The 10,813-nt window shown below is 51.7% G+C and overlaps 1 protein-coding gene across 1 annotated transcript; it reads left to right on the plus strand.

The window, feature by feature from the left end:
- The first annotated feature begins 625 nt into the window (after nucleotides 1-625).
- On the plus strand, nucleotides 626-9,953 carry FKBP4 (FKBP prolyl isomerase 4). The gene is made up of 10 exons (XM_084878838.1): nucleotides 626-901; nucleotides 3,218-3,362; nucleotides 3,803-3,945; nucleotides 4,753-4,873; nucleotides 5,130-5,286; nucleotides 6,255-6,345; nucleotides 6,448-6,531; nucleotides 6,769-6,954; nucleotides 7,731-7,970; nucleotides 9,145-9,953. Exons 1-10 carry the CDS (start codon nucleotides 797-799, stop codon nucleotides 9,247-9,249), a joined length of 1,377 nt encoding a protein of 458 aa, XP_084734964.1. The 5' UTR covers nucleotides 626-796; the 3' UTR covers nucleotides 9,250-9,953.
- The last annotated feature ends 860 nt before the right edge of the window (nucleotides 9,954-10,813 follow it).

Below are 10,813 nucleotides of genomic sequence, written 5' to 3' on the forward strand. Positions count from 1 at the left end.
GGAAGTCAAGGCTGCTCCGGCCCCATTCAGTGCATTGGGGTGAGCGCTTCTCAGTCCAGGCCACTCCACCCTCCCTCCCGGCCGTGCTCCCCAATGCGTTGAGTGTGCACGCCGAGTGGACACGGAGGGACCATGCCGTCCTGTGTGTACGGTCGGCATTTACAAATATGCGCGTCCAGGGTCCCGGGGACACCGAGCTGCTGCCGCTCAAACCCGCCGCGCAGCTCCGCGCGCACCGCGCGGCGGGCTGCCGTGCACAGGGCGGAGCGGGGTGGCAGGCCGGGAGCTGGAGAGAGATGTGGGGGCATCGGGAAGGCTCTGGAAGGATCCGGCTCGATCGGGAAGCGGAAAAGGGAGGCCTCGGGGGAGGGGAGGGCGGCGCCCAGAGTCGGATGGTTCGGGCGTGGGGCCGCGGACCCGGCAGCCCGCAGGAGGGAGCTGCGCCCTCGGCACCGGCACCCGAGACCGAACCGGCCGAGCCGCCGCGTCTCCAGAAACTTCTCCGCCCCCGCCCCCGCCTCGCGCCTCCCGCTCCCGCGCCGGCCCCGCCCAGCCCCGCCCCCCGCGGCGGGGAGGCACCAATCGCGCCCGCGGCCGCCGGGCACCCCCTCCTCCCGCTCCCCCCGGACTCGCTGCGGCCGCGGGCGCCGGAGGCTGAGGCCCGCGCGCGGACCGGATCGCACGCAGGTCGGAGCCCGCGAGCCCACGCCGCAGCCCGAGCAGACAGGCCGGCGGCCGGAGGGTTTGGCGCGCGCCCGGGGCCCAGCTCCCCGAGTAAACGGCGCCCGGAGCGGCGATGACCGCCGAGGAGATGAAGGCGGCCGAGAGCGGGGCGCAGCCCGCTCCGCTGCGGATCGAAGGCGTGGACATCAGCCCCAAGCGGGACGAAGGCGTGCTGAAGGTGAGGGCGGGGGACGCGGGGACCCGGGGCCGCCGGGGGCCGCCGAGCCCCGAGGCCCCCCTCGCAGCCGCCCTCCCGCCGCGCCTGGCAGCGCCCCGCCGGGCCCCGGGGACAGGGAGGAGTGCACGGCCGCCGCTGCAGCCTCTCCCGGGGGCCGGCCGTGGAGCGGCCGTGCAGCCGCCGGCTGGTTGCAACGCCTTCCCGGACTGGGCTGCGCAGTTGGGGAGCCGCGGGCTCCGGAGGGGGTGGCCTGGGTGCGCGGGCCTCCCCCGGACCCCCTGGAAGCTGTAGTCGGGGCGCAGGACCCCGGCCCTGCAGCGCCAACTTCGGCTGCGCTGGCCGCGGGGAGGGGTGGGGGAGCGGGGGGAGAAATGGGGCGCCGCGGGGCACGCGAGCTGGAGCTGGGGGCCTTGGGCGGCGTGCACCCGGGGCGGGCCTGCGCCACCCGCCCCTCCCTCACCTCGTTTCGACCCCCTCGCCCCCCCAGTTGCCAGCGGCCAGGCTGCCAGCTCCTTCCCCACCTGCAGCAGCCGGGAAGGCCCATGGCCGCCGCAGTCGTCGTCGGTGGTGGTGCGAGAACTCGCCTACTAGCGCTAGCAGTTAAATGTGAGCCGGGACTGGAAGCGACTTACAAGAGTCATTTCCTGACCGAGAGGCTTATGTGCCACTTGGTGCCCGGGCCTGGCCGGGAGGAAGGTCCTGGCGCCCTCCGCCCTCGCATTAGCCCCTTTTCTAAAGGTTGGGACTTAGCTAGGTCACCCGCTCAGCCATGCTGTCCCCTTCCCCCAAGCCCCGGGGAAACCGGGGAGCGGTGCATGCCGGGACCTGTAGTTCCCCTCCCACCTCGGATTCCCAACCCCCCGCCTTTCCTGATTTGGGGCTCGGGGTGTGGGGTGCGGTGCCGAGAGGAGGTGCTTCTCTTGGGAGCCTGCTGCTGTGTACCCGCCAGACTGCAAATAGCCAGGGTAAAGGGGGAGGTGTCAGGGACTCAGGGAGCAAGGCAGCTTGACCTGGGTCAGGACAACCACCCGTGGTTCAGAGCAGGTTCTGCGGAGTCCAGGATAGCGAAATCCCAGCCCGGATCTCTTGGCCACTGCTGAACGCCACGTGTGTGTGCGCTCCCAGCCTGGACAAACCTCCAGGAGCCCAGCCCCTACCTGGTCCAGAAATGCATTGCAGATCTTGGAACCCCAAGTTGCTCTACCAATGGGCATGTGGCTTCCCCTTTTCTCTCCAAGGTCCTGGTAATTTCTACAAGGAAGGGACAGTTCCCGTTTTATCCTCTCCTTTCCCTTAACTTTTCTACTCCTTAATCCCTTGTCTATTCTATCTTGGAAATTTTGCTTAAGAGGACAATGACAACACTTACCAGGTTGCCCATGGAGGCAGAGAATAAATGCTAAGGAAGACAGGTGGAGACTTATAAGTTCCTGGGAAATACCTGTAGCCCAGAAATGGAGGACTTAAACCAGCCTACCAGTTCAGAATGCCCATGTTCTGAGTCAGAGCTTAGGGCCTGACACCTGTGCTCATCTGCAATCCTATCCTATATAATCCTCCTATATAATAAAAGAGTAATATGCAAATTGACCAGTTGGCAGAACAACTGGTCTCTGTGATGCGCACTGACCACCAGGGGGCAGGTGCTCCACCCAGGAACTGCCCCCCACCCCTAGGCCCGATTGGGGCCTGCCAGCCACCACCTTGTTCCCTCCCCACTTTCCATCCCCATCCCCTCCCCCCACAGGCAGGCTCCAATCCACGATGGCAGCCTGGAAACCAGGAGTGGGAAAGGGGGAGGAGGGCAGCTGCCAGCAGCCGGGGAAGATGGCCCTGATTGCAGGCCTGGCCTAGGGACTGTACCCATGCACAAATTATGTGTGATGGGCCTTTAATCTGGTATATTCCTTTTGGACTTTCCATTTCTCTATTTCTCTCCTTATCTCCAAACCAGACCCTACTCAGATGAGAAAATAGAGCATAAATACTTCTTCTTTGCTGCTGATATAAATTTTACCAATTTAATCTTCCAACAACTTGGAAATGGATTATCATCACTACTTTACAAATAAGATCTAGAGAGTTTGAGTGTCTCCGGTTTTTCAAAACAAGTTATACCGCACCTTAAGAAAGATTGGGAAGTCATTTGACTTCTAGCCAAGCTCGGTTTCAGAATCATTTGAGGATTGGTCCTTTGAATCTATTTACAAGGAGGCAGAAGACCTCCTCTATGTTCCTGTCAGGGGTGTGCAGGCAGTTTTTTGCCTCTTTTTGTCCCCATAACTGGGGATTTCACCTTCTCCCCCTTCCTCCCAGGTCATCAAGCGAGAGGGCGTGGGCACAGAGGTGCCCATGATTGGGGACCGAGTCTTTGTTCACTACACTGGCTGGCTACTGGACGGTACCAAGTTTGACTCCAGTCTAGACCGCAAGGACAAGTTCTCCTTTGACCTGGGAAAAGGTAGGCAAAACCTCGGCTTGGTAGATAGGCTTTGAGGAGGGTGTAAGCTATTACGAGCAGAATCCATGTTTTCAGAAGCTTGAGGAGGAATGGTTTATTACAGACTGTTGATTATGTTGTTGTAGTTACTCCTTTTTCTTCCACTGTCCTGTAACTATGTTGATTTCTTTCTCTTTTCCCCTGATCACCTCTGAATTCCTCCCTTCCTCTTCAGGAGTGAACTGCTGTTTCTTGAACTCCTTTGTTCTAGAGTTGAGTGTGTGTTGTTTGTTTGTTTTAAGATGCCTGGAACGACAGCACTGGTTGCAATCAGGTTTTCTACCTTTCTGGTCCCATTTCAAAAGATTGTCCAACTTCCCCTTGGACGTGGTACTCTGAGGCCACTGGGCCTTGAGTCGCATCCCTACCAAGGAGGACCTGTCTGCTCTTTGTACATACAGGGGAGGTCATCAAGGCTTGGGACGTTGCTGTAGCAACCATGAAGGTGGGAGAAGTATGCTGCATCACCTGCAAACCAGACTATGCCTACGGCTTGGCAGGCAGCCCTCCGAAGATCCCTTCCAACGCCACACTTGTGTTTGAGGTAAACGTCCAGCCAGAGAGCAAGGCAAAGAGCCAGCGTTATCTCAGCTCAGGGTCTGGCTGCCCTCCAGTCCTTCCTGCTGCTGAGAGACAATGTAACCAAGGCTGAGGGCCTGGCCTTTAAGAGGAGAAGGCTACAAGCATGTGGGCTGTGATGGACACTTCCGGTGACAAAAGGTGTCCACGAACCCCCTTTTCAAACTTGAAGCAGGATAACGGGTTGAGACATGTTTATCTCAAAAGCAGTGCCCAGAGGAGATGGGGTGTAACTTTAACTGAAAGGAGTCTGGAGGTCAGATTCTGCATGCAGTTATAAATGACAGTAGGATATTGGTGCCTAGAGATCAGAGGTGGAGAAAGATGCCTCCCTCCATGGGCCAACGAAGTGAGGGAAGTTTGCCTGAGGAGGTGGAACTTGACACCATTCAGTCTGAACGTAGTTGAGCCCTGATGGCCACTAATACTTGGAGAATGTTCAGAAGACGACTGGGAGATGTTGGGTCATTTCTAATGCCTATCAGATTGGGCCTCTCAGTTAACCAAGTTAGGATTGTCTGGAACATGTCCTTGTTATGTGGAGCAGGTAGTAAATAAGTTAATCTCCTCTGGTTAATCTCTGTGCCCTGCCTCTACCAAAGTTAACACTAGGGGAGATCTTGACAACTTAGCAAAAGTGTCACTTTGTCCACTCCGAGAGTGGCTGACCTAGTCCAGCAGTTACTAGGGACTTTCCTGAATAGAAGTTATATCTCACTGTTGATGAGTTAGTGCTGAAAGGAGTTGTGTCACCTTACATCTTTTCCCACAGATAGAGTTATTTGAGTTCAAGGGAGAGGACCTGACAGAAGAGGAAGATGGCGGAATCATCCGGAGGATACGGACTCGGGGCGAAGGCTATTCCAAGCCCAACGATGGTGCTATGGTGGAGGGTGAGACAGTAGTCCGGTTTTAATGTGGTTTCTGATACTTCGTATCTGGGTGGCTTTGGGCAAGTCACTTCTTTCTTTGATCCTCTTGTCTATAAAACGATGGATTGGACATACCTTCTTAGTTAGCCTTCCAAGTCTGAGAGCACAGCCCGGGCCTCTTAGTGGCAAGAAGTGATGCGGTAAGAGAGGGAGGCTCGTGGCATCCTTCAGTCATCTGCCCTCACACACCTGGTACATTGCCTCTCTTGCATGCCAGTCGCACTGGAAGGGTACTACAAGGACCAGATTTTTGATCAGCGGGAGCTCCACTTTGAGATCGGCGAGGGTGAGAGTCTGGATCTGCCTTGTGGGCTGGAGAAAGCTATTCAGCACATGGAAAAAGGAGAACATTCCATTGTGCACCTCAAACCCAGGTGAGGAATGGGCACTTTGTAGAGCAGGGGTGAACCATGTCCACAGTGAGTTGTATAACTGGCCATGTGTGTCCTTTCCTCTGCATGTGCTCACTACCCCGCCACTTCCTTACTGTTCCCTGTGCCTCTGGGCACACCAAACATAGACCATTATGATCTCTTTGCTGCATTTAGGAATGTGGCCATAATTGCCCACATCTCCTTGGGTTAGAACATAATATTTTCAGTCATGGCTGCTATAGGCTCTCATATTCATATATATATATAATATATATATATATATATATATTATATGTGTGTATATACAATATATATATATATATATATATATATATATATATTTTTTTTTTTTTATTGATTTCAGAAAAGAAGGGAGAGATAGAGATGGAAATGTCAATGAGAGATTATCATTGACTGGCTGCCTCCTGCATGCCCCCTACTGGAGATCAAGCCTGCAACCTGAGCATGTCCCCTTGACTGGAATCGAACCTGGTATCTTCCAGTCCACAGTTTAGTGCTCTATCTACTGAGCCAAACCAGCTAGGGTGACTCTCTGCTGACATCAAGATTTCCATCTCCCATGAATTCCTTCACTCGTTAATGATATTTATTAAAACACACCTACTCGGTACCAGACACAATGCTGAAAATTCCTGGGTATTCAGAGACATTGTTCCTGCCATCTATTGACTCATTTTTCATTGAGAAGCCATTTAAGTTTATAACCATGCCAGTGTGTAGTATGAGTTATTGCAAGGGTATGTAAGATACTAAGAGACCAACTGATTGTATAAGGAGGTCAGGGAAGACTTTGCTGAATAGGAAACATTTGAACCAGGTTTCAGGGGATGAGGGGGTACTTTCCAGGAAACAAATAATAAAGCCTTTAATGTGTGGAGCAGGTTAAATGTTGCTGAGATGACCTAGGGGGTTTTTCTTGTTTGTGTGTTTTGTTTTTGTCCCCACAGCTATGCTTTTGGCAATGTGGGGAAGGAAAAGTTCCAAATCCCACCAAATGCTGACCTGAAATATGAAATCCAGCTCAAGAATTTTGAGAAGGTGAGTTTGCTCAAGGTCTTCCCTATCCTAGAGTCAGGTCCCACCCTGCAAGTGGTTCTCAGGGGTAACTGACAGTTGTGTTTCTTCTTTGGGGGATGGCAGGCCAAGGAGTCTTGGGAGATGAATTCAGATGAGAAGCTGGAACAGAGCGCCATAGTGAAAGAGCGGGGCACTGTGTACTTCAAGGTAAGCCAGCAGCCATGGTCCCCCGATGGCTGAGATCATTTTCTGGCAGGGAACAGACAAGTGGCACCTGCAGTCTTCACTTTATATATCTGAGCTAGCTGGTCTTGCTTGTGGGGGGTTGAGGGGTTAAGGGAGGCAGGTCTCTCTTATGCCCATGGGCCCACTGGTGTCTGCCAGGTATAACCGCCTGATGCCACTGGACCTGTGCTGTATGCCTGAGCCTCCCTCCCATTCTAGGAAGGCAAGTACAAGCAAGCTTTGCTTCAATACAAGAAGATTGTGTCCTGGCTGGAATACGAGTCAAGTTTCTCTGATGAAGAAGCACAGAAGGCACGGGCCCTTCGGCTGGCCTCCCATCTCAACCTGGCCATGTGTCATCTGAAACTACAGGCCTTCACAGCTGCCATTGAAAACTGTAATAAGGTGAGGCCCCTTTATGTATATTTTTAAATATATTTTATTAATTTTTTACAGAGAGGAAGGGAGAGGGACAGAGAGTCAGAAACATCCATGAGAGAGAAACATCGATCAGCTGCCTCCCGCACACCCCCAACTGGGGACGCCTGCAACCAAGGTACATGCCCTTGACCGGAATGGAACCTGGGACTCTTCAGTCCGCAGGCCGATGCTCTGTCCACTGAGCCAAATCAGCTAGGGCATGAGGCCCCTTTAAAGAAGGCCTGGGAGCAACATTCACAGGAAGGTTGGGGATGAGCTGCCAGCATGTCTGAATCTTGCCCTCAGTGACTAGGATGGAAGCAAGCAGGGTGTAGAGCATTGGGAGCTCAGAAATTAAGGGTCCAGAGGCAGGGGCCAGGAGAAGCAAGTGCCTTAGCTTCAGTGGTGGGAGGCAGTTGACCCAGAGATGGAAGGAAACACTGGATGGTAAGAGCTACTTAAATGTTTTGTTCACCCTGGTTCTTAGCCTTTTCCTCTTACATACTTGGTTTATTCTAAAGAGAAAATGGAAATGATGTCAGACGTCCTTCTCCCATCTGAAGACCTGTCTTCCCTCTCTGCCTCTTGGACTAAATGAGGTTCTTTCCTAGACCTTGGTCTTCTCCATTTAATGCTCTAAGACTCATTCTTCCTGGAGTAGAGCCAGCTGTTTCCATTCTCCATCATCCTCTGGAACCCAGTGTTGGCCAGATAAGCTACAGGAGCTGAGGTCTCGCTGTTGCTTCCTCCTTCATCATTAGGCCTTGGAGCTGGAGAGCAACAATGAGAAGGGCCTTTTCCGCCGGGGAGAGGCCCACCTGGCAGTGAATGACTTTGAGTTGGCACGGGCTGACTTCCAGAAGGTCCTGCAGCTCTACCCCGGCAACAAAGCCGCCAAGGCCCAGTTGGCCATCTGCCATCAGCGGATCCGCAAGCAGCTTGCACGGGAGAAGAAGCTCTATGCCAATATGTTCGAGAGGCTGGCTGAGGAAGAGAACAAGGTGAGGATCGGGGCAGACACGGGGACGAGTAATGTCCCTCTGCCCATCTCATTTCCTTGTCCCTCTGCCCAACCCAGCTGTTGTGGGCTCTTTGTGATTGCTTGTGCCAATCCTGGAAACCAGAAGTTACCCTCATCCCTGAAGTGCGGGTGTTCCCCAGTGAAAACCCCTGCTGTCAGGGCCAGCATTCCTCATTGGTCAGGGCTGGGAACCTACTTGCAAGGTTTAGAGGTCAGGAGTTGGTTGCTGAGTGTTCTTTCCAACATAAGTTCTCTATGCCTTTTTAAAACAGTTTTTAAACATCTATTTTAAAATACAATAGTAATACATTTACATAGTTCAAATTGTACAAAAGAATGTATAGTAAAAAGCCTCCCACCATCCAAAAGCAACTTGTATCATTCCAGGATGTTGAATACATGTACAACCAGATACATTTATGTTTTCTCCCTTCTTCCTGTGCTTCTTCTTATACCTGGGTACTTACTTTCCATCAACATCCAAAAGAGCTTTCACATTCTTTCTTATGCTAATATAGTATTCCATTTCATAGGTGCATCATATCTCACCCCATCCCTATCTCTAGTCTTCAGTGTTCTAGACCAGCATTGTAGAAATAGGCTGGCCATAACTAATTTTTAAATTTTCCAGTAGCTATATTAAAGAAACAGGTGGAATTAATGTTAATACCATTTAGTTGACCCAATTTATCTAAATATTAAACATGTTTAAATATTGCATTTATGTATTTTCAAACTAAGTCATCAAAATCCAATATGTATGTTATACTTAAAACACATCAGTTTGAACTAGCCAATTTAAAGTACTCAGTAGCCACATGTAGTAGCTTCCATGGTGGATAAGTACAGACTAAACAGTATTGCAATGAATGATTTTATCAATTCATAGTTTTGTGCAGGTGTATCTTTAGGACATGTCTGAAAAGGGACCTATTTTATCCATGGAATTCTGCTGGAAATTAATGTGTATGTGTTTTTCCTTGGGGGGGTGAGTATTTGTGGGTACAGACTATATACAGGGTGACGGTGCTAGGTGTGTGGCACCAGACCAGATGAGTGCAGGCAGGCAAGAGTTGAAGACATGAAATAAGTCAGCCTTCTTATCAGGTGACCAGCCAAATGAGAGCTGGAATTCACCCTCTTTCTTTTCGCAGGCCAAGGCAGCAATAGCTGCAGGAGACCGTCATGCTGATGCGGAGATGAAGGACGAGCAGAAGGATGTGGCAGGGAGCCAGCCTCAGGTGGAGACGGAAGCATAGCCTCTCCCCAGCCTATTCCTGCAGCGGCCTGCTTCCCCTGCTCCCTCTTCTGCTCCACCCTGTTTGTTTTGTAAAAACCGAAGAATTTTGAGTGAATTAGACCTTTATTTTTCTATCTGGTTGGATGGTGGCTTTGGGAGAAGGGGGAAAGGAGGAGTAGACTGGGGGGTTGAGGTGGGGTATCATTTTAGGTGTTTTCATCCCCTCTTCCCCCATTACATATGAACGGATGTCCGTCCACACGCACATCAGAATGTTAATTTATTTTGCTTCCTTTTGCTATGCCTGTTTTTCAAATGGTAGAAGGGTGTTAGTAGGGATGTGGGGTTGGATGTGAAATCGGGGTGGAGAGGATACCTCCTTGGGCAGTCATTTTCCTCCTCCTTTCCTCCTCCCTGTCCATTTCCAAACATGTAAACTCCATGTGGGTGCTAGGGGCATGGGAAAAACCACTGTTGTGCCCATTGCGTCTCCATTCCCTTCCTCACCCAGATGGTGTGGTTGATGCTGTCTTCTGGTGTCATGGTGACCACCCCCTGTATCCCCGTCCAATATTTTCCTCTCCAACCTGTTTCTCTTCTCAGCCAGGTTGTGTCCCCATATTTTCCCTACCCCCCCCCCCCCCAGCCTCTTCTCTGCACATTGCTGAAGGTCCAGGCTCACCTCAAGTTCTATACTTGAACAATAAAGTGGAAACAATAAAACCTGGGTGTCAGGCAATCCTTTTTGTTTGGCCTCAGAGGGTGAGCATGGGTGGCTACACTATGGGGGCAAAATTGTCGGAGTCACCCATCACGTCCCCAGTCCTGTTTGGAATGCAGCACCTGATAGAGAAGCTTTAGTTGAACAGGTGCAACACTGCCATGCAAGGCTTCCTGGGTACTGTCTAGGCTCCAACCAGGGCCTGTGCTGAAGCCTTGCCATAGGTTTCCAGCACTCACGCGCCCCCTCCAAGCAGCCTGGCAATTTTGCCAACTCTGGTTGTCTTTGCTAACACTTAGGAAGAGGGAAATGTGAACTTTAAAACACAAGGACCACTTGTTTATTTTGAAGTTAGGTTTGGCTATTTCCCCCTAGCTAATTCCTAGAAAGCACAAGCTTCCTTGATTTCTTAAGGGAAAATCCTGGTGTCACACCCATCAGACACCTTTTACACAACTAAAAGGGAAGAAGAGTCCTCAAGCGAGAGAACATAGGCACATAGGCCTGTGTTCCAGCTTCCCTGTGCCTAACAGGAAAACACTGCTGACCCTTCACTCCTATAGGCATGAGGCCCTGGAGAAGCCAGGGGCATGAGGCAGTTATGCTGACCTGGCTGCTGGCCAAAGCCTACATCTATGCCCCTATTCTCGCCTGTTCGTCCTGTTGAGTAATTCCTACATAGTGACAGAGCTAGTCTGACTACCCACAGGCCTACAGTGTTCCAGAATTTTCTTCATACTTTTTTTTTTTTAAATGTATTTTATTGATTTTTCACAGAGAGGAAGAGATAGAGAGTTAGAAACATCGATGAGAGAGAATCATGGATCAGCTGCCTCTTGCACACCCCCTACTGGGGATGTGC

Source organism: Pipistrellus hanaki, assembly GCF_964339955.1.
Source record: "Pipistrellus hanaki genome assembly, chromosome: 3".
NCBI classification, from domain to species: Eukaryota; Metazoa; Chordata; class Mammalia; order Chiroptera; family Vespertilionidae; genus Pipistrellus; species Pipistrellus hanaki.

Bases quoted from the DNA above. Each gene is read 5' to 3' on its own strand.
- FKBP4 (XM_084878838.1), top strand. From the start codon at position 797: ATGACCGCCGAGGAGATGAAGGCGGCCGAGAGCGGGGCGCAGCCCGCT. The intron at 4,874-5,129 runs GTGAGACAGTAG...CTTGCATGCCAG, and splicing joins CGATGGTGCTATGGTGGAGG to TCGCACTGGAAGGGTACTAC. The intron at 6,346-6,447 runs GTGAGTTTGCTC...GGGGGATGGCAG, and splicing joins AGCTCAAGAATTTTGAGAAG to GCCAAGGAGTCTTGGGAGAT.